A 24,619-nucleotide genomic window follows, 5' to 3' on the forward strand; every position below is an offset into this window, starting at 1 on the left:
GCCCCTTGTGGGGTGAACAGCGTTTACAATGCAACTTTAACAACGCAGTACCTTTACGACGCAACCATTACAACGCAAGTCATTACAACGACTTGCGCTGGGGGGCGCTCTATGATAGGGAATAGTTTTAATTTACTATCCAACACCTTCCCTACTATCCACGGGGACTGGAGTTGGAATAGTAAATTAAACTATTCACTATCCAGCGCCCCCCAACGCAGGTCGTTGTAACGACTTGCGTTGTAAAAGTTGCATCGTAAAGGCATGCGTTGTTAAAGCATGCGTTGTAATGACGTACATCCCCCTTGTGGCCCTCCTGACCTTTACATGCGCCTCCCTCCCCCCCCCCCCCCCGGTGAACAGCAGCACGAGCTGCTGTTTAGTTGCTGAACACCAATATTCTGAAAAAAAATTAAAAAAAATAGGCAAGCATTTATTAACCTGCACATACATACTTGCCGGTTTATTTTTCATTTCTTTATACGTCCTTACACAATCCCTGACCCACCCAGACCCCCTACCACTGCCTATGCTGGCATCAGTGCGGCCCTTGGTCACATCAAAGACTGTACTTTGTGGCCCCTGGGCAAATGTTTGTGAGTACCCATGCCTTAAAGGGAACATCCAGTGAAGAGAAAAACAGCTTTCTTTACCCAGACGTGTATCAATAACAGTCACCAACTATCAGCATTCTAGTATGTTTCTTTTTTAATGACATCTGCTTGCGTTTTGAGACATATTGTGACATCATTTACCAGATGGCCCAATTAAGACCATATGTTTACCGCATACTCTGTTACTATTTGCCTGGGTTTAGCGATAAAGTCTAAATTAGGCAATTTAACCTCATTCGCGAAAAGGCAAATCTAAATTTGCATCATAGTAAAAAATTGGACTGTAGGCTCAGGAGCCTTATCATGAACAAGGTGCCAAGACAGCAAATGGACCATGTGCCTATTTTGAACAGCATCAAGCCATTTGCATGCATATGCAGCAACTCAGGGAACTTGTACTTGAGCCGCAGAAAGGATATTTCACAAACATGGGGCCATATGTATCAACATCCCGTTTTGCGATTCCTAAATAGCGATTTTTAAGGAATCGCTATTTAGAAATCGCAAAATGGTATGTATGAAGGAATTCGCTTCTTTTTAGCGATTCCTTAAAATTCATTAATTGCGATTAGCAAATTGCTAATCGCAATAAAGGAATAATTTCCCATTCATTTCTATGGGCCAGGAGGCCTATAGGAATGAAGGGGAAATTTGCGATTCGCAATTTGCGAATCGCAAATTGTGAATATTTTCAAGGGTGCAGGGGTGTCTCAAGAACACCCTGCTGCACCCCTGAAAATGACATGTGTGCGCATATGGCGCACATACATACCCTAAGGGCATGTATGAGCGTCACATGGCAGCTTTTGATGCTTAAAAAAATGCTTTTTTAAAAGAATTCGCAACTTACCACCAACTAGAAGTTGGTGGTAATTTGCGATTCCTTGATGGCATTTTGGAATGTTTTTTTCCTTGATACATTGCATTTAAGGAATTGAAAAATTTGCAATTCCTTAAATGCAATCGCAAAATAAGGAATGGCAAATTTAGCGATTCCTTATTTTGCACCAAAAATGTTTCATACATACCATTTAGCGAAAATGGGTTCGCAAACGTTTGCGAACCCATTTTGCTTTGATACATATGGCCCCATGGAGATGTGGTCGCCACGCTTTGTCTTTGTGATGTGCTATCTACTGCTCATGCACTAACTAGGAGAGTTGTGGAGAGTTTCTGATTTGAAGTACACACTGTAGACAGGCTGATTATGTTTAGAAACAGGTATGCAGCTCTGTCCTGTGCCTGAACATACATTCATGATACTGCAACCAATCTGTTAACATGCGTTGGTAAAACCAATTGCTCTCGCTTTGGGACCTACTAACTTTGCCAATTATTTTTAGTAATGCTGTATAGCTTCCGAGCTGCTTTGCCGCATGGATAAAGAATAAACAAAAAAAGTGGTGTGACGCAGTTGCCTAATTCTGTAGACATGCACAGCATGCATATGCATGCCTACAAAATGAGACAGTCACTCTTTTATCTTTTTATTTACCAATCCGAATTAGATCAGTAAATACAAATAAATAAAACAAGCATTTGCAATATAATCTGTCTCGTCTTTGGGACCTTATATGTATTTAGCTATGCAGCACATTAACCTGGGTGCTGAAACATCTAATGTTCTTTAAAATGGGGAGAAAGTAAGCACCAAACTGCGAGACACGCCAGGTATGGGAACACATGGAGAGAAATATTGCCTTTCAGCAGGAAATGGTATAGTCCAAAGCTCTGTTTTTAATTTAAAATCAAGGCCTTCCGAGGTCAAATCACTGAAAATACAAGATTTGAAAAAAATATTTTTGTCTACGGGTGCTTGTGGAAGACAATTTCTATGGACTGGAATCTACAGAATGCTAAAGTGATTCTGGTATTTTACTGACCTCTTCTGGTCGTTTTCTATCAAGAAAGTTAAATAGAGGGAGTTGCCAGAAAAATTAAACAAAGAAAGTCCTTCAGCAGAAAGCAATCCTGATATTTTACTGACCTCTACTGGTCGTTTTCTATCAAGACAGTTAAATAGAGGCAGTTGAACAGAAAAAAGTCTCTAAACGGAAGCAGACAAGTCCTAGTGCTGATCTCCAGAGCCCACAAAGTACATACACATATAAGTACATACAAGAGATCTTGAATGCTCAACCTAAAAATATAGTGAGGAAGTGTTTTTTTTTTTTTTAAGTGGCGGGTAGGGGAAGTAACACGGAGAGTGAGGGTTGGAGGAAGCAGTATGGAGGACGTGGGTGGGTCACAAAGTAATACGACAGAGAGAAGCAACATGGGGCAGAAGCAACATGGAGGATGGGGGCAGAAGCAACACGGAGGGTGCATGCAGGGAAGAAAGCTATACCTGGTGGCTAAGCAACACATGGAAGCATATGCAATATAGAGGGCAGATATAACACGCAGGGCATAGGTGGGTGAAGTAATACAGAAGGTAGGGGAAGCATTATAGAGTACAGGGGAAGCAATAGAATTGTGCGAGTTATATAGAGGAATGTCAGTTGTTGGGGACCACGCAGGCAAGAAAGCAAAATGGAGCGTGAAGCACCTGAGAGTGAGCTAAATTCGGAGAGGTTAGGAAGAAGCATATAGGTGAGAGAGAGCAACATGGAACGCGCCTGAGGGGGAAAGAGCAGTACCTGAGGGAGACAGCTGGAAAACACATGAACTCTTGTGATGTGCTTAAACAAAAAGAAGAAAAGTAGTGCTTTAAAAGTGAGCAGTGGGTGGACATATGTAATGCATCCATGCTCCAGGGGAGGGAAAAACACAAAAAAAGAAGTAAACCCACACAAGCTGACAGAAAAATCCCAAATGCGAGCAATAATTAAGCCAATCAATGGTAAGTAATGGCCGGGTTCTTAGCCCATTGTAAGCTGACGATAGGTCTTTTCACCCACACACAGCTTGTGCTGTCTGGCGGGTGAGACCTAAAAAGGGTGAGTATTTCAACAGAATATAATTTAATGTTAGAGCATCGTTTCGAATAATGTCATCATTTTAGCCAGTTCATGTATTATCATGCTCACCCGTTGTGTCCTCCTGCAATCCAACGTCGAATGCCAGTTTATCTGTCGAGGACCGGGAGGTGGAGAGGCAGCATAGATACTGGAAGGAAAAGAAGAGGAAAAACACTCTTTCAGTTAGAAGCATGCGAAGAGTCTTTCCAGTACCATTATCCAAACCATCAACCTTCCTTGATTACATCTCAGCGGGTGAGCCCGGGGTCAACCTTAACAGCAAAATTGATGAGATTTCATACTGGAACTGACACAGTGTATTTTACAGCAGTGGAAGAGGAAGGCATACCTCTCCAGGGGGCTAAGTTGATTGTTTCTGGTTATTTGAGACAAATTGAGGTAGGTTAAACTTCTATTGAGGGTAAAATGTTTCTGGTTATTTGAGAAATATTGAGGTAGGTTAAACTTCCAATGAGGGTGAAATGTTTCTGGTTATTTGATTAAAATTGCGGTGGGTTAAACTTCCAGTGAGGGTGAAATGTGTCTGGATATTTGATTAAAATTGCGGTGGGTAAAACTTCCAGTGAGTGTGAAATGTTTCTGGTTATTTGAGACAAATTAAGGTAGGTTAAAATTCCAGTGAGGGTGAAATGTTTCTGGTTATTTGAGACAAATAAGGTAGGTTAAACTTTCAGTGAGGGTGAAATGTTTCTGGTTATTTGAGACAAATTAAGGTAGGTTAAACTTCCAGTGAGGGTGAAATGTTTCTGGTTATTTGAGACAAATAAGGTAGGTTAAACTTCCAGTGAGTGTGAAATGTTTCTGGTTATTTGAGACAAATTAAGGTAGGTTAAACTTCCAGTGAGGGTGAAATGTTTCTGGTTATTTGAGACAAATAAGGTAGGTTAAACTTCCAGTGAGGATGAAATGTTTCTGGCTATTTGAGACAAATTAAGGTAGGTTAAACGTCCAGTGAGGGTGAAATGTTTCTGGTTATTTGAGGCAAACTGAAGATTGTTAAACTTTCGGTGAGGGTGAAGCACCTAGCACCAGGGGTACTAAAATAGAGGCAGCACAGGGTCCAAAAAGTATTTAAGAGGGAAATGTGCTGGTCCCCAACATTTTCATGTTACATTTAGTGCTGTTTTACAAAAAAGAAACAATTCTCCAGATTCTTTGTTGCAAAGTCACAGAGATGTTTTGGGTGCTGCATTAACAAATACAGGGGGTTTATACATCCAGGCACATGTGGCATGAACTGCCTCCCAACATCAAGATACATCAACCCCAAACATCCCTCCCCATGAGCTATCCAGCCAGCCTTGAGGTTAACTTTTGAAGCCTGTTTTTGTTGTCGAGATATTGTTGTCTGTGTTGTGTTTGTTTTCTGCAATCTTTGGATCAAAAAAATAGAAATACAAACGCAAAATGCAAGTGTATGATTTGTTTCAAGATTTTGCACTTGTGACCCAGTATCAAAACAGGAAGCATGCCTAGCTCAGCCACATCTTCGTTGTTTTATTTGTGAACTATTTTTATGGGTTATATAGATTGTGTTTTTACAACATTTCTTTCTTATAAAATAATGTTCTTTGTGGCGGTATCAACTAGTTGCCGTCACGGTGTCCGGTTCAGGGGTTTCCTTCTTGAGAAATCCAGGACTGAAAGGAATAAAGGTCTTACCTTCAAAGCATAATGTTTTTCAGGAATAAATGAGTGTTCCTGAAATTTTGAAAAGAGGAAAGAATGAATGTGTCCAACGTTTTGGCAATTGATAGATATGAGCCGAGATCAAGCAACGAAAAAAACTATCGTTTGAAGGAACGTATCATTAACGTTGTTGATCAGGACTTTTAAACGAGATATTTGGGTACACAGATGAATGCTGATCCCGGCATGGACAAAACGTGAAATGCAAACTCAAACTCCAAGAATTTTTAGGAAACGTACGCAAAAAATAAACAAATGACAGGGGCATACACTGGAATCTACTGAGCCTAAATAGAACACATTTGCATAAAAAGCAACACAATGATCTCGTCAAAAAAAGTGTAGACAGTTAAAGCGAAACTGACAAAGCATAAATCAATGCCTTTTAATTAAAAAGTATTTGGCATATCGTGGTTGCTAGGCCTTCTCTGCCTGCTGAAGGAGAGATGGTCTTAGTGGAGACATCAAAGGAAACGTTCACCTGTTTGCATTAATAACAGGAATGATGATATGCAAGGTATATAAGGTAGATATACGGCCCTATAATCAGGTTTTATTAATTTATTTTTTAAATATAAGGGTTTAGCATTACTTTCGGAGTTAAGGCTATTTCAGTAGGAACATTTATCATTTGATTTCTTAAACTGTGTAAGTATAAAAAGTGTTTGCCACCTTTTTAATACCACACATGTTTATAGTCTTAATCGTCCTAAAGAATGTGTATGTGCATAACACTTTGGCAAATGAGCATGAGTTTTTGTTCATGTCAGGCACTCAAGCAGATGAAGGACCCAGTTGTTCTTGTTTGCCCTGTCTCATCAAAATGGTGTCTGCTGTCCTCAGTGTTAGACAGCAAGTGTGGGCATTAAGCAACGTTTACCTCTAAGGCCTGGAAAAATCAAACTCTTTTATTCCAGCATCTCTTAATGAGTCCACATATGCCAAAGTGCTACCATAGTTTTCATACAATGTTGGCGGAGGGGAGAAGATTGATTAGAACTTTCCTATATCAATTCCTCCATATTAACTCTTTTTTAAAGATGGCCGCCATTTGCTGAAAGTATTGGGACAGGAAAAAAGACACTGTGTCTGTCACAAAAATTAATTATTTTCTGCTTTTCAAGAATTGCAACCCATCCACTAGTGCATTGTTTAGATCAGGTTTCTTTGACTGAAGCCAACCCAGATACCTAACACATTCCCCGGGGATCTAAGCTTGCCTCCCTGCCTACGTGTTAGCTCAATATATTTCTCTTCAAACATGAGTTTCTGACTCAAAATATGTACTCACTGATCATAGGTATATAAGGTTATTGAGAAAATATTTTATCATGAACCAAAGTATACTCTGTGACTTCACTGCTTATGTCAAATACGCCAACATTTGAATTTGGGCTATTGGACTGTATCACTTTTGTACAGTGATATATTGTACCAACTGAGGTTTGAAATCTAAAAAATATTAATAAAACTGAGGTAAATGAAGATGATCTATAGAGGTGTTATCTGGTGTCCATAAGCTTTGTTCATAAAAGAAACAGGGGCCACTCCAGCTGTATGGGAAAGTGCCTGAAAGAGTGTTAGAAATGCTCAAAGGCATAGGTATGTGTAACACCAGGGCTTATAGTGCAACATGAGCTGTGGGTGGTATAATTGTATCATGTACTGGTGTGGTAGAGCACCAGCCATAAATGTGCAATTTGGGAACAGAAAAGCCACTTTTATCACGTCCACCCTTATCATCCAATGGTCGCGGACACCAACTGAGTGCAAGTGCGATTTAGCATAAACTATAAGATGTAGTATAAACCATTGACAGAAAGACAAAGGATAATGAAGTGCACCTTTCCATAGCCCATGGCTCACAATGGGTAAGGACTGTGGCGAAAAGCCCAATGGTGTGTGCCTGTCATTTGACACAACTAGCAGTAGGCTGCTTTCCCCCACCCCTTGACTTCCTGTTCCTACAATCCAAAGTGCGTGGACCGGAAATATCATTAATGTGCATTGGGATCGATATTCTCGTGTTACCAAGTTAGATCTCCTCACCAGCTTAGCCAGCTCCCGCCTTGATTTTAAAGGAAACTGAAAACCTGGCTTTTCAACAAGGCTTCTCTAGAAGGCACAGTTCACTTCTTCTAGATGCTTGGATACACTCCTGGGTGATTAGCATGCTGTACAAGTTCCTATAACATAACATTCCATACCATAACATAACAGAATTCCACTATAGTCCGCATGCCCAAACAGGTCACTAGAGCCCAATACTGTGGGCCCGATTCACAGAATGAACTTAAGACTCAATCTTAAACTTACTACTATTTTGGTATTCACAGAATGCCCTTACTACTTTTGGGATTCACAGAATGAACTTACTACTTTTGGTATTCACAGAAGTTAGGATTTTGTCTTAAGTTTGTCTTAAGTCTGTCTTAAGTTTGTCTTAAGACAAACTTAAGACAAAATCCTAACTTCTGTGAATACCAAAAGTAGTAAGTTCATTCTGTGAATCCCAAAATAGTAGTAAGTTTAGGATTGAGTCGTAAGTTCATTCTGTGAATCGGGCCATAGTATTTATACGTTGCAATCAGAAAGCATGAAACTAAATACAAGTAGGCCATAAAAACTGTAGTTCTGGATGGCTCACAGTCCAGTTAATTTTAATGGAAAAATTGTTAAGATTAGTGTTTATATTTAGAAGGAATTCACTTGCGTTTCTATTTCACATTTCCACACTTAGGTCTCAGTTCCGTGTAGCACAGAGTAGTGTCCCCAGTGAGATCTGGACCTATGGGGCTCATTTTACTCTTCACCTCAGGGAGGTAGGCCTTCCTGCCTGCCCTCAGTCCACGTGGATTAAATATGGACCATGAGGGCAGGCTTGGCACTCCTTATCTTTCTCTCTTTGTCTCTCTTGCTCTCTCTCACATGATGTAAACCCACAGGAATATATGTTTGTTGTATGCGAAGTCAAGTCAAGCGTGTTACATACCATGCCGCTATAGGAATGGCGGAGCAGTATTGCATGTCCATACAGCAAGGTCCGATGACCCCCACCTTGAGCCGCCTGTTTAAGAAAAAAAAACATCTGTCAGTCAGGCATTGTTTATTCTACTTCTCCTTTAATGATACATTTCAAAGACATATTAAAATTGTGGCCAATGATCACAGAAAAGAATCACGGGGCAGATTTACAAGAAAGTGACGCATCTGTATAGATGTGTCACTTTCCCTGCACCACCATTAGAAACCCTTGCGTCACTATGGATGCGCCTTATTTACAATACGGTGCACCATAGTGCAAGGATTGACAGATGCGTCAGAAATTCTGAAGCATCTGTAGACACAAAGGTCACGCATTGCTGGAGTCGTTTTGCAAGCACGAGGCAACTCCAGCAATGCAGGGGGAGGCCTATCCTCATTGTGCTGCGTCACTCCTTACGCCTGCTTCAAGCAGGCATAAGAATTTGACGCTGTGGCGTCCTAGAAGTGGCGCAGTGAAATCTTGTAGATTTCACTGCGTCACTTCTACAAGGCTTTTATGCGTTGGAACGCCCACTCTGCATACATTATACCTGATGCAGGTATAATGTGACGCAGGGCTTTACAATGTGACGCATCTCCCTAGAAGCACCAGATTTGCACATTCTGTCTTTACTTTAACTTTGCTTTACATTCTTTGCATAGATCATCTTATCATTGTTGTGATGTAACAGCTGTAAAGAAATCTAAAGGGAGGCCGCCCCTCTGGAGGACACTTCACTTGATTCAGATCTCTTTGAATTGTCAGATTACTGTCATTAACGCCAAACATCCCGTTATGCAGATATCCAGCATCTGCTGTTAACATTTCAATCAGACTTCCAATTTACACTTTTTAATATGTATTGCAGAAGGGACTCCTTAGGTGAAAGCATGGAAGTGCTACCAACTCTGGATGAGGTATTACCCAAGTAATATGGGCTAAAGAAGTAGAACGAAATCAGTAATAATTTTTGTAGGGGATTGCTTGTTTCAAACCATACAAGGATTACCTAATTGCCCTCAAAGACGAAGATAGGACATGGAAAATTCCATCTCTAATTGAAAGGATTTTGTGTCATCAGTCAGAACTGAATCTAAAACATGAAGACTGAAAGACGACCATTTACTGGTCCTCTTTCTTATTATCAAAATCCAACCTTACCCACCATTTAACGCCATTCAACTCACTAATATCCAGGCTGCACACTGTCGATGGAGGGTAGCATGGCAGAACTTTAATCAACCAATGCTTTACCACTGAGAGAAGGAATCTCCTCCCTTTGCCCAAGCAAATTATCAGACATTATAATAGCAATCTAGACTTTATAGCACTGCTACCATCTTGGCAAAGTATGGGCGGAAAAAAACCCTGATGTAAACCCAACCATTGGTTTGACAGAGACTGCAAAGTGATACAGAGATCTCTGATATAATCTGTTAGGAGGGGAAGCATGCTGAGATCATAGTCTTGAGATACCTTCTACAAATCTGTGGTACTGGACAATAAATGTGAATGAGAAAATTGGAACAAACTACTTGTTGCTGCAAGGAACATGGATCAACAACGTTTCTGGAAAATGATAGCCTCTTGGTGGAAAATGGCCCTCTCTTACTGATCATCCCAAACTTTTTGCCTTCCTCCTCCTCTTTTTCTGACCTCGTTTTGTTGGCTTTAGGACTCTTTACCACTGCTAATCAGTACTAAGGTGCATGTGTTCTCTCTCTAAATTGTGGTAACATTGGCTTATCCGCAAATGGCATATTTAATTTGCTTATAAGTCCCTAGTATAGTGTACTATATGTGCCTAGTGCCTGTAAATTAAATGCTACTAGTTGGCCTGCAGCACTGGTTGTGCCACTCACAAAAGTAGCCTCTGAAAACCTGTCCCAGGCCTGCTATTGTGTGTGCAGTTTACTTCGATTCAAAACCCTTTGCATAGCCATAAACTCCCCTTTTATAACACATAATTCACCCCTAAGGTAGGCCCTAGGTAGCCCATTGGGCAGGGTGCTTTGTAAGTAAAAGGTAGGACATGTACTTTTAAGTTTTGCATGTTCTGGTAGTGAAAAACACCTACATTTGTTTTTCACTACTGTGAGGCCTACTTATCTCATAGGTTAACATCGGGAGTTTCTTAATACACTTTTAAGCTGTAATTCAGGAGTAGTTGTCTCATGTTTCATATCTTTGAAATGGTAATGACAAATCCGATTTACCGACAAAGTTGGATTTAACATTACTATTTTAAAAATGCACCTTCTAGAAAGTGATGCTAACAAAACACAAAGGTAACCCTACTCAATAGGAACCAGGGCATTACACAGTATTAGAATTTTAATTAGATATAGGATGCAAGGAAAAGCTCAATCACAAGATAAGACTGTTCAAGGATGTAGACAGGAAAGCGAAACAAAGTAGTCATACATTGGTTGTGTCAAAAATAATCTGTATTTTTCATTACTGCAAATGTATAACATGCACTGTGTCCCATGTGAAACAGAACCAAAAAACAAACCATAAAGGATAATACAATTATACAGACAAAACAAAAGGAAATTACAAGTTTTCAAACTTTAACAAACAACCAAATGAATAAATTATCACATGCACGCAAGCCGTTTTGTCAATCACAGGGATAGGATAATTGGTTTGGTTGTCTATGTCGACGACGTTTTGACCTCCTTTGTAATGTGGGGTCTCATCAGGACCAAAGGATATTGGGGACATCTGTTGGTTAAAAAACTATGCAGTGACTATTAAGTACAGGGAGTATCAACAAACATGAGAATGGTTGCCAGATGTTATTGTACCTGATGGAGTCATGAAAAAACACAGAGAGAGCACACCACCGAAGTGTATAGTAAAGGGGAAGGGTACTCAGATAGGGCACCCTGGGCGGGAACTGAATAAGAAATAAATATAAAATATACAGTAAGAATTGGTAAGCAATATTGAGGAAATAGAAGAGAAAAATACAGAGCAATGCGATATGAGGTCACACAAGGTAAGACAATGAAAGAGTTGCCAAAAGGATATCCTACCCCCAAGAAGATGGAGACTCGTGTGAGAAATTTATTAGGATAACTGAGCTGTGCACCACGATTGGTGCTCAAAGGCCCGCACTGGTGTGCTGCATGTGGGCCAATGCAGAAAACGATCCAGTAACATGAAGAAAGGCGGGCTGCAGTGATCCAGCCTCGCCGCCGCAAAGAAGTCAGCTGCTGAACATGTGGTGTCTTCCATTTTCAATAATATTGATGGGACCAAGGCTAGAAGCACAAGTGAAGCCTCCGGTGTCCATGCGAAGTCAAAGGGGATGTAACCAAGTGGTTGCCATAGTGATGCAATGTCACTCGGCTCAAGCGGCTGCATGGGACGAACACTGTTACTTCAGCAGTGTTATAACCAGGAGAGTAACGTTGCTAATGCGAATACACGATGCATCTTCATATTTTTATGAAGAAGACAGATATGACCCTGTTAATACCCATCCCATCAGCTCACTCAAGAATTTTCAGAAAGTTTTCTCAAGGCTACTGCTATCAAGGATTGAAAGCTGGGCTAAGAAAAACAAGATTTTATCCAGATTTTGTTCAGGCTTGCTTCAAGCAGACAATGAGCCCAATAGCTCAATGTTTCAGGCTCTGCCACCAACCAAGTTTGTGGTACTAAAAAAGAGCTGCTATATTTGGTATATGTAGACCTAAGCTGTGCTTTTGGCAATGTTCCCTATCACTTATTGTGGTCTACTTTATCTGACCTCAATATCCCACCTGTAATCTTAGCCTTATTGTTTAGGTTGCATAATGGGAACATAACAAAGAACCATCACAGTTCAGCATGAGAGACTACCATGCCATTACCAGTGTCACGATCGGTCTGACAGGGTTGGTATTTAGCGCGGCCAAATCCATCTTCTATGTAGAAAAAATTGAGGTCTCCGCCAACGCCCCAAGAGAGATGTTTAAGATAGCTAAATCTCTGTTAAAAGTCCCCGATTCGTCATCATCACCACTCTGTATGGAGGAAGCTGATGCTCACTGCAATAATCTGGCAAATTTTTTTGCTGAAAAATTCAAAAGATCCTCCTTTCCCTTCCTCCCCTACCTCTGGAAGAACTAATCCCTCCTTTGGCAGACGGCACTGATAGTATCTCGCATTGCCTCCCCTTCTTTTCTCCCCTCAGTAAAGAGCTCCTACCCTCGCTCTTCAACTCTATAAAAAGTGGCTCCCCGCTAGACCCTGCCCCTATGAACATCTTAAACCTAGCCCTGCCCAATATCAGTACATATATCACTCATTTAGTTAACACTTCACTTGAATTTGGGAAGGTACCTCAAGACTGGGAACTGGCCATGGTTAGGGCCTTGTTAAAAAAGCCACATCTCGATCCCCATGACTTTTCCAACTACCGTCCCATTTCCCTGCTCCCTGGCATTAGTAAACTTGCCGAGAAATGGGTAAATAAACAACTAGCATCCTTTCTGGAGACCCACAATTTGCTTCATCCAACCCAAACCGGGTTCCGGAGAGGACAGGGAACGGAGACGGCACTGTTGAGGGTGGTAGAGGATTCCAGGAGGATTCTGGACGCAGGTGGCAGCGCGGCCATTATCCTCCTGGACCTCAGCGCCGCCTTCGACACGGTGAATCACTGTGTCCTCCTGTCTCGTCTCAGGGGGATCGGTGTTAAAGGCAGGGCACTTATGTGGCTGGAGTCCTTTCTTGGCGACAGATTCTTCAAGGTCTTTTCAGGAGATAGCTGCTCTCCACCAATACCATTACAGTGTGGGGTGCCACAGGGCTCCTCCCTTAGCCCCACACTGTTTAATGTGTATATGGCGCCCCTGGCAGAAGTGGTAGCTCCCTTTGGAATCCAACTAGTAAGCTATGCTGATGACACCCAGCTAGTTGTTTCTCTTAATCAGGTGGAGTCCCCCCCCTCCAATCTCTGTTGTTGCCTAGAGGCGGTAGCAAAATGGATGGACTTGTCCCACCTTAAATTGAATGGAGGAAAAACTGAGCTGATGCTTCTAGGGAAAAAGGCCATATTTAACAACTCGATACACTGGCCCTCCTGTATGGGTCCTGGACCCACCCCAAAGACCGAGATAAAGAGTCTTGGGTTTTGGTTGGACGCAGAGCTGTCATTTAAGATCCAGGCAAGGAAGACAGTAGCCACCTGCTTCGGATTGCTGAAAACAATTCGACAAATCCTTCCTCAGCTACCCGAAACAGCTAAGAAAACCATAGTCCAATCCCTTGTTTTATCTAGGCTGGACTATGGAAACGCGCTCTATCTTGGAGCCCCTGTTTCGGTTATTCGGCAACTTCAGGTTGCCCAGAATTCCGCAGCACGACTACTCACGGGCATTAGCCATCGTACATCAGCCAGACCCGCGCTCTGCACCTTGCACTGGCTCCCCATAAAGGAGCGAATCCATTTCAAGCCACTCTGCACGGTCCATAAAACACTCTACGGAAGAGGCCCCCCCATTCTAGATGACATGATCAGGCCATACAAACCCACTAGGAACCTTCGTTCAAACCAACAAAACCTTCTGACAACTCCCAGGATTAGCAGGACCCGTACAGGGGGCCGTTTGTTCTCGCATAACGTGGCTGGGTTGTGGAATGCTCTTCCTCCACCTCTTCGTCAAGAGCCTAACCTACTCGCCTTTCGTAAAAAGTTAAAAACCTTCCTGTTCCCAAAAGCTAGATAATACAGACCTGCATCTTTTAATCCATCTCCTTCTGGTTAGTCTTAAGCGCTGGGATGCTCCCGAGTGGCCATGCGCTATAGAAGAGCCTTTTAATAATAATAATAATAATTTAGCACCCATCTTATTTTTATTTAAATCAATGGAGTTTCAGAGTATGTTAAATCTTGTACAAGTGAAGCTTCAGTTCGTGGTGGGACCAAAGTGGTAACAATTCTGTTCGTAAATGACTCTCTTGGTCTCAAAGACCCTCTTTGGTCTCCAGAATATATTAAATCGATTTGGAGAATTATGTTGTTCTAATGGTCTTCTAACCAACCCCTCAAAAACCAAGTTAATCAGGTTTCGTCCGCACAAGGGAATTAAGAACAATTGTATTCATCATCCGCTGACTTCGCCCATATGGCATGGACCTGTGAAAAAGTGGCCAAATATTGTAGGACTATATTTGTGGGACTGTAACGCATAACTCAAATTGCACTCACACCTACCCCATTACGGGCGCTCATGGGGTTTGTTCACGATGCCCCTAAATCCTCGCGCCGCTTCATAGCCATCACGCTCCTGCTAGCTAAGAGGGAGGTTCTCATATGCTGCTACATTTAAGGGCTCACCTAATGCTGCCAGCCCGGGGACTCACCACATAGCAGCACAGCATCACTTGCCGTCCGGGCCATGGCCTGCCTAGTAGAGGGCCATGAGAGATGGGGCCTGTAAGGAAGGCAAGCGCCCAGAGAGCACCTCAGTGTGTGGCCAGGGCCCCCCTCAGTTCTTCCGGTGTCAGGCTGTTGTTGCTGTCAAGTGCCCATCTGGTGCTTCACACCATCCAAACCGGCACACCAAGGTTCAGATTGTTTCTGTTTACCTTGTTGATGGCGCTGAGGTGGGGGAGATGGTCCTCTGTAAAACTCGGGTGTAGGGGACCCCTAATGACCACTCAGCACAGGGCTCTCCACTGCCTCTCTGGGAATGGCAGGATTTAATGTCCAAGCAGGGAGTCGAAACCACAACCGCTGGCTCCCAGCCGGCTCCTCTTCACCTAGCTGCAGCCTGCTCTAACGAACGCCGCCATGTTATCAACCATCACGAGGCTTACGGGCCTTCCGCCACTAGGCGCCACCTGGATCGGCTGTAGCTTTCCAATTAGCAGCGAGTAGAGTGCAGAGGGTAGTCCGTGCACTTCAGTGGCTTCCCCGTCATACCACTGACCAGGATGAAATGTGACTGTTGGGCGAGCTACCAGAGCTCTAAATACTTTCCACATTCCCTCTAAGTTAAGTCTGATTGCTTTGTGCCAAGCTACCTGTAGGCGGAGCATACGTTAATTTGAGGTATGCTTCAATTTCACCCTGACAAGAATTGTTGTTGCTGCTTAAGTATGGTTTCACCCCCCCAACCAGTAACCCAATATACTTCACACAGACCGTCAGTACATGCATATATTATGTATGCACTGCACAGCAGATCATCCTTCAAGTATGGTACCACTCACAGACACACATATACCCACCACATGCATATAACATACACCTACTGCAGAGTACTACATTATCCCTGTATTGTATAATTCACAGGCATACCCAGCATATGTGAAACACACATGCACTGCACAGCACTACACACAAAACCGCTGCATGCCGAGGGGGAGTTAAGCAAGGAGCAGCACAACTTTAAAGGAATGAGCCTGTAGGCCTAGCTCCAGTGACACAGGTAAAAAGGACCTATTCACTCCTGTTGAGGGCTACATGGTTTGCTGCCACCACAGTACTGGTGCTGCTTAACTCCTGATAAAGGCAGTAGCCTTTCACCACTTTGAGAGTAGCACTTTAGATGCCCCTCCTTGTCCAACAAGATCACAATCTGTGGTGCACACACATCATCCGTGTACGCCCATGACAACAAAAAAATCAGCCTTAGGGATCTAGACATCAGTAACGTTGTGGCATTTAAGGCAGGGGTGCACATCCATCACCCCGCAAAGGACTTTTTTGTCCAAACAGCCTCATTATCAGAAATGTATTGTTTGGTAGGTGCCACATAAAGCCTGTTGAGCATAAAATATTTTAAGAACACAAAAGTTGATGAGAGAAATGCTTTCAATAAGACCACTGGCAAACCCTCAGGGTAGCATTCAAACCCATAGTTTTTTACCCACCATGCCACCTTAGTATGGACGCTGCCTTATAGAAATGAGTCTCAACCTTGCTCCAACAGGAACAGTCCAGCCTGAACTGCCAGGCCCTCCCTGAACTTCAACACAAACAACCCAAGACTGGCTTCACACAAATTAAGGCTCATCAGCAGGGTGCAGCTCTGGTCCATTGGCCCAGCGATCACGGGACCCAGGTCTGGAATACTACTGCATCTTTGGACTTTAATCGAAAACTCAAAATGTGATGGGAGGAATGCTTGCACTTGGGGTAGCTTTCTAACCCATTGTTCTTTTGCATGCCATGCCACCTCAGTGAGGGTCCCACACTGATGTGGGTCCAGTGCTCACTGTGTCAATTGGACCAAGCTACACTTGACTGACAAGTCCCAACCAAACACAGTCTTGGGTTACTTGAGTTCAGGGATGCCCTGGCTCAAGGACACCCTGGCCTGGCAGTGCTGGTTGGACAGTTCCTATTGGAGCAGGATCAAAACTGATTTGCATATGGCTGGGTCCAAACTGAGGTGGCATGGGGGGGAAGCAAACGATTGGTTGGAATGCTACTCCGAGCGATCGCCAGGAGTTAGACAAACTGCAAGCATTTCTCCCATCATCTTTTGTGTGTTTGATGTACTGTCCTAAGTGGCAAGAGTATGCCCAGATGTGGGTTCGAGCTCACTGTGCCAATGGAACCAAGCTACACGTGACTGACAAGCCCCAATCAAGGTGAAGCTGGTTTTTGGCTGCTGTGTTTCCTGTTCAGGGAGGACCTGGCCTGGTAGTGCGGGCAGGACTGTTCCCACTGGAGCAGGGTAAAGAATGCATATGGCTGAGTTCTAACTGAGGTGGCATGGTGGACAAAAAAACGATGGATTAGAATCCTACCTCAAGTGATTGCCAGTGGTTAGACAAATTACAAGCCTTACTCCCATCACCTTTTGTTTGTTTGGCATAAAATATTTGACCTTTTATGGTTATATCAGATTATTCAATTCTGCTCGATTAATCAAATTCTTTTTGAACAGCCAGTACTGCGAGCTGCCTGGCGCTCTGCCTTTTTTATTACCTCCTTAACCTTTTCACACAAGTGGGACTGTCAGCTCAATCACAGAAGAGTTCAAGCAAACTCTGGGTCACGTGCCCCACTTGCTCACGCATGCAGCTCCGTGTGTCTTTTCATGCAGTGTGCGGCGGTGTCGCCACAAGTCACACACGGTTGAACTCTGCCGTCGAGTCCTGGCAGGCCCGGCCATGGATTCTGCTGGGAGGGCTGGCGCAGGAACAATGGCTCCACGGGTCCCATTCTGTTTTTCTCCACCTCAAGAGAACGAATTTGAGTTTTTCAAGGACACTTGTTCAAATAATTGCAGTGGCACGTAATCGGTTATGTAATTGTCTGGAAAAGTCACCTTGCGTACTAGATTGTTTTGTGTAAAGCCTCAAGTGCCGGCAATGCCCAGGGGTTTGTTATAAACTTGCAAGGACATGTTTTAAGAACAGTGAACTCGGCTGACTTTAAGAGAACACTGGATTGTACCAAATGCGGATGAACAAGGGGGTAGTGTATTAAATGGCATGCAACTCTTTAAGAAAGCATATTTATCTCGCCTTCACATAGGTGACCAATGTTATGATGTGCACATATTACTTTATATCTTGTTGGCTAGCAGGGTGGCTGCTGGGATTTGCAGGCCATGAGTTTGAATCCTATGGAAGCCAATACAGCAAGTAAAGTGAGTACCATAACTTGGATAATGTAAATGTGAAATGCCTCTGGAACACTGAAAGCTGGAATGAAAGTTTAATTGTTGGAAATAAAAGTTTGCATTCAATTGGGCAGATGTAGCAGCCATGCCAGTAAGTCTTCAGCCTGACCTTTAACCCATGCCAATCTAAACAGAAAGAAAGTCCGAAGAGTTCAATTTCAAGAGTCTCCTGAATTTCATGTGGCTTGGTCCATCCAGATCTTCACCTGGAGTCAAGGGTGCTCCCGATTGTTGGTTTTTGTTCACCCTGTGATCTTCCATCATTTTTCATCCATTTGAAGCGTCATTGGGTTATCAGATGAGAGGCAGCCAGTGGAGGTCTTTGGCACAGATGTAGGGAGGCGTCAGGGTCTGCGGATAAGAAGGATCTTTGCCCGCAAACACGTTATCAACAGTAAACAAGGCCTTGGATTTAACCCTTGACTTTACTGGAAGCCAGCAGAAAGCTAGAAAAGCAGGTATGATGTGGGCCCACTATCACAGATGAAGGTACATTTTGGCTACTGAGTTCTGAAGTCTCTGAGCCTTCGCCATGAGTTTCTGGGGATGGCCAAAGTAGATGATGGTGTAGTTAGTAGGTAAGGCGTGCCAGGATAAGGGCTCTAGTCAGCTTCACTGTGCTCAGTGGAAAGCAGGTGAAGAACATTAGGAAGTAGACAAAGCTGTATGCTCACAATCTTTGCCACACTGTTGACCGGTAAGCAAGGTGAGGTGGGTGTAAAAAACTGTTTCTAATCTTTTATTTTTGATGAGGTCAACAAAGGCATTGTCTAGTTTGGCAAGTCAGGTAGAAGGTAGCGTAGTGCGCTCTGTATCTTCAAATGCTTGAATCTCAGTCCTTGCATCGTTCATACACAAAAAGTACTCCTTCCGTGAATGTAAGCCCCGGTGCAAGCAAAGGTAAAGGCTGTTTGGGTTCCCTGGCTATTATCCAAATGGAAGTGGATTTGTATTTCTCAGCATACATTTGCATGTTCCTCAACTACAGCTCTAGGAGGCATGCTGGGGAGACACATACATTTTTTAAAGAAGACATAAGTGGGATGATCATTAGCAGATGGGCGTGTGGGTAATTTTGGGAGTGGACGTGCGGAATAATTTGAGCAACTGAAGCACGGATCCAGAGATGCCTACCCAGTGTTTAAATATTTCCCGAAGTAATGTGTGGTTGGCAGTAACAGGAAGGAGGATCCGGGTGGCACTTGCTATGACATATCAGAAGTGTGATATGAACTGCTATATGACAAGCTATTAAAGTGGTTATTTTAAGCACCGGCTAGGCCTGTTTTAGCAGCTGAGTACTGTGCATATTTGTGGGTTCTGCATGGATTTTCTTACAGACTTTACCTCCATTGGGAAATCACTATCAATCTTTGCCTTGATGCTTTGTGAATTACGGTTTGCTTCATACGGGAAGGCTGCTTTAAGGATGGCCTCGCCTCTGCCACTTGACAAGCTTCTCGCTGTTCTGTCCCTAAAAAACAAGGAGGCTTAGCTTGGTAGCGGCTCCCCATGTTGTGGCTGTGATCTGAAAGCTAGTGACCCACATATTGTAGTACTTTTCAGGTTTTAATGACCAACCAAAGAAGGAATTTGAGAATCCAATGGCGTTTGCTGAATGTTGATGCTACCAGGCACTGCACATTTTGGCTTTGCTACATATGTCTGCTTCTTTGCTAAGTATGCCAGGCTGTTACACTGAATTAGCTTGGAGGTGAAGCAGACTGTCTTGAAGATGGATATTGCTTCAATGAGGAGCCAACGTAGAACACAAAGTTTGTGATGATGTGTTTGTTGTCAGATAAGTATCATGAAAGCAAGTCATTTTGGAGGGCACAATAACTTGACTTGCATCATTGAAGTGTCCCAACTCTACAAGGGATGGTCGCACCAAACTTCATTAATGCAACACATTGCATGCACTTGCCTTCAACTCTCACCTCCTTCTCCTCTCTGTAACCTTTGACAGTCAGTTGCCTAATTACTGATGACCCTGTCCTCTCTAGAGATAACCAGCATCAAAGGGCCAAGGTTCTGATGCTCCATTAACTCCAAATACATACCCTGACAGTGACTGTCATCCCAGAGCTGAGGCTTTGTCCATCTCCCCTTCTCACTCTCTCCCACTTCTTTGGTGATCTACATATTTCGGATCTCTTACCACCTTTTTACAGGTGATGCCCAGATCCTTTGCTGCTCTTGAACTTTAACCTCCCGCTCGCCTCCTTTGTCACTGAATGATCATTCTTTCACACATTCTACACTCTGAAGAGATAGTGGACATTTATTTCCACTGACTCCCCACACCATTATCACTGCTTTTCCTCATCTCTTACCCTGTGACACTGTTAACCACGACCAGAAGCCTGAGGGTGTAATTTGACACTCATCTGAAACACTCCCACCACTGATTCAGTTTTCTTTACCTCCCTTTTAAGGATTTCGGTGGTTCATGGAAATCAAAGGGCCGCTTTGACAATTCCTGCAGGATGTGTAAGTCAGCCAAAGAGTCCATTGAATGCATAATGTGCTTGTGCCCAGCCCTATTACGTATGCGCAAAAACATATTTAATGCCAACGTTTAATGCAGAGGCCATAAGAACTATATCAGATGCCGCATTATTTTGCTTTAAGGGCAGTACTGTAAAAGCTGTGGGCAACTTTCTAAAATTCTTGAGGCAGCCCATCAAAATCTGGGAGGAAAATAGTTAACCTCGCATTTATTTTAATGAGTGTCATATTGTTTTATATGGTTTTTAAAAAACTATTTTAATGTTTTTTAACCATATTTTCCAATGCATTTAATGTAAAATAGTATTGTATACAGCTTTATGTATTGTATTGTAATAACATTTATATGGCGTTTACTACCCCTGACGAGGCGTCAAAGTGATTTTTCAGCGAGCAGCATGCTACTCCGGAATCCATAAAGGCTTAGTGGTGAATTAGTATAGTGAAATATGAAAGTAATTTAAGTGGTGGATATGTTAGTAAGTTATTTGGATTAAGAAGGATACTGGAGGGATAGAAGAGGGGGGCAGATAATTTTGCTCTCAGTTAATGGACTATGAAACCTCACTGTAGGTCTATTTTGCCAGCTTATTAGACTGAACATTTTTTGGTTTGGCTTCTGTTGTGCGGGACCCTAAAGTAGGACACTTGGATTTAAATTATATATGTATTCCGCTATTGAAAGCTGGGGATTCAAATCTAATTTAGCTTGCACTTGTTAAAATTTGTACGGCCCGAAAGAGATCTGCAGTGCATAGTAATAAATTGGTAAATAAGAATGTTAACAGATTGGGTGGTTATTCCTGAAATAGTGGTTTGTGTCAGAGGTAAAATATGGGGCCTGGAGACATGGATGAATCAAATCACATAGAGAAACTAATAGGCACATGCATCATTGGTTTTTGCATTCGCGAACGGTGCGAATCGCAAAATTCGGTCGTTTGCGAATGCAAAAGCCTTTTTTGGGATGCATCATTTTTTTTTCATTTTTCGCAATTTAAGAAATCGCAATTTTTTGCGATTTCTTAAATGCTATGCATCATTTTTTTTAAATTGCGAATTCGCAATTAGGAAGGGGAAAATTACCATGAACTTCATGGTAATTTGCGAAAAGTTTTAAAAATGCACAAAAGTGCATTTTTGAAACTTATATTTTACATACACACATGCCCTTGGGACATGTGTGTGAGTAAAATGTACTTACGTGACATTTCAGGGGTGCAGGGGGGGTCCTTTGGACCCCCCCTGCACCCTTGAAATTGCATTCTCATTTTGCGATTCCTTAATTGCGAATTCGCAAAATGAGAATGCCTTCCCATTGATTCCTATGGGCCTCTAGGCCCATAGGAATCAATGTAAAGCGATTCCTTAATTGCGATTCGCAATGAAGGAATCGCAAATAAAGAAAATTAAGGAATCGCAAAAACTTTTGCAATTTCTTGATGCATAGGATTTTGCAATTCCTAAATTGCGATTCCTTAATTTTCGCAATTTAGGAATCGCAAATTCCTACAATGATGCATGTGGGCCTTTATCCTTAACCATGAGCTCCTGGATATATACAAAAACATCTTACTTTTAATTTACTGGGATGTCACGTCAAACGTATGTGTAATACTTTTGGTAATTTAGACGAGGAATGGAGCAATGATGTGCGACACAAAAACTGTGTTTTTGAGATTAATATTTGAATCTTTCAGGGACCTTTTGAACTCAGTAAGGAGTGAATAGCTCGGAGATGCTTTAGTGGGCCTGTCCAGAGAAGACAACCAAGGGCCATATTTACTAAAGGCTTGCGTTGCTTAGTGGGATTTACTGATCCACACAAAGCCACCTTGCGTGGCTCTGCGTGGTTTAGTAAATACAAAGTAATGCAAGGCAGTGCAAATCGCTGCCTTGCAGCAGGGAGGCGTTCCATGCATGGAATATAGGTGTTCTCATGAATCCACCCATGGATTTTGGCGCATTCCCAGATTTGCAAAGAGTTGTAAACCTGACAATCCATCAAAATGGTAGGCCTCCGAGACCTGGCGTAACAAGCAGAAATATGCTTATTTCTCCTTTTTACTTCCTTCTTCTATGTGTGGCTCATTCCGCTTCACACATAAAAAAGGGAAATGCCTTAAGGATTGTGTTTGTACAGGATGGTGTCCCTTACGGCACAAAAACAATACTGACTGTAAAGCAGGCAGCTTTGCTCCATGGTGCAAGGGTGCAGGTCCCTGCATGGGCGGTAGGTAGCGCACAGTGCATCAGCAAAGAATGCAACAGAAATGCGCCATATCTTTGTAAATGTAGCAGATTTCTGATTTCTCCCATTCATGCAACGCAGTGCAACAAGTTGTCTTGCTGCACTGTGTTGTGTGAAACATTAGTAAATCTGGTCCCAAGTAACTCAAAACATCTAAATGTGATGTGACACAAGGGGTTCTAGGTACAGCTTGCAGGTGAAGATTTAAAAAGGAGGACATCACATGAACAGACTTGTTGTGTGGTCTGTAGCAGAGCTGCAAATAGCATCAAGGGGATACATGTTTCCAGCAATACTCCAGCAGAATGGGGAGTTGCAAGAGAGGCTGTACTCTGTGCTTAATTTGAGCTGGTGGTTACTGGGAGGGGGGGTCATCTGCACTTATTTTTGGGGACCGCCACTTATTGTATTGCATCAGATATGTACTGAGTGCAAGAGAGGGGAAATCATACAAATTTGAAAGATGAAGGAAGAGAAAGACCTCAAAACCCTAAATGAAAGGAGAAAGCAGTACCAGCAAGAGTAAGATAAAGTGGCAAGAAGGGTCTGGTAATGGATTAAAGAGGCATATGGTGGATTTAAGATTACACAGCTTTGTCATTGGTGCACCAACTTTTAATTGACCGGACCTCAGGCTTCTGAGCAGAGCATCAAGCACTGGCGCTCATTCTTTTACAAATTAAGCACTGGTTGTACTCCTACTTGCACTGCAGTAAAAGGAGCACTTCCAAGCCAATTCTCACAGCTCAACTCTTGTGTCTCTCTACTTTTTGATGATAGGATAGGAAAGGCCACAGGAGCTATATCCAAACATAGCGCATCTGTGTATTGCTGCGGATCCATCTCTCACTGCTGTGCTTTCTGCAGCACACATGCAGACTTGTGTGTTCCAGCCTGCGTATGTTGCCTGTAATCTTGCGCACAGTCACAGTCTGTGCCTATTGTACCTGATGATGGTGAACTTGTGTAACAAAGCACAAGGGGCTATGTTATACTTAGGGCACATTGTTCCCGCTTATGCTGCTGCACACCTTTAGCAAGGGTCGCCGGACACAAACATGGACAGTACGAGCTGTTGCATGTAGTGCACTGTCCTCAGCACAGCCCTGAATTCGGCAAAGTGGCTGTTTGCGGCACGGGAAGACAGAGCTCACCCTGCAGACATGTGCAGTGAGTGAACCCGCTTGCAGTGGGAGGTCTGGGGGGTTCCTCTTTCCCACCTTCAAAGGGCACCCTTGGAGATGCACTGAATGTGTTCCACCTCTTTGTAGCATAAACTCTTGCACCTCCTGAAATTTCTTTGCCTCTGTGCCTACATCTGTAATACAGCCCAGGGGCAAAAGCCAAGTGGTTCCCTCATTTGCATGGGGCCAAGCCTCCATGCAAATGAAAGAACACCCCTTAATATAGTGCCAGTGCTATATGTGCACAGCACTGTCTCTATTACAGAAGGGGTCACACAACCATCTGCAGCACCTTCTGCAACACTACAGCACCCCAGTGGGGATAGAAAGCAGGTGTCCCCGCACACTGCATGTTGCACGGCCCGGAATGTTTATACCAAACAAATACAAACTTACCTAGACGATGAAGAAATCCCAAGGGTTAAAGCTTGGATGTCAGTGTTTTCAGTGAAGCGTTCTTGCAGAACAACTACCATGTGAAACTAATCCTTTGCAAAAGAAGGCAAAGAGACCACAGCAATACATCCTAGAACAGTTGCACACAGAAATTCTTAAGCTGAAGCTGGTACTTCCTCCTCTTTTATAAGGGAACAAACAGGGGCACCAACCCAGAATGCAATGCAAAAACGTGTACCGGATGTGCTACTCACGCATGGACCTAAGACACTTGAGAGCTCTGCATGACACCACGAGGAAAATGGGTCTCTTTCAGCTCAACTGATCTTT

General features: G+C 43.0%; 1 protein-coding gene across 1 annotated transcript in view; it reads right to left on the minus strand.

The window, feature by feature from the left end:
- RYR2 (ryanodine receptor 2) overlaps window positions 1-9,098 on the minus strand; it is a 3,071,198-nt gene extending 3,062,100 nt beyond the window's left edge. The window contains exons 1-3 of the mRNA XM_078648003.1: window positions 9,048-9,098; window positions 8,277-8,351; window positions 3,644-3,722 (exon numbers count right to left, since the gene is read on the minus strand). Coding sequence (XP_078504129.1) covers window positions 3,644-3,722; window positions 8,277-8,351; window positions 9,048-9,098 — 205 coding nt within the window. The remainder of the gene's footprint in view (window positions 1-3,643; window positions 3,723-8,276; window positions 8,352-9,047) is intronic.
- Between the last annotated feature and the right edge of the window lie 15,521 nt (window positions 9,099-24,619).

The sequence above is a fragment of the Lissotriton helveticus genome, chromosome 6 (assembly GCF_964261635.1).
Source record: "Lissotriton helveticus chromosome 6, aLisHel1.1, whole genome shotgun sequence".
NCBI classification, from domain to species: domain Eukaryota; kingdom Metazoa; phylum Chordata; class Amphibia; order Caudata; family Salamandridae; genus Lissotriton; species Lissotriton helveticus.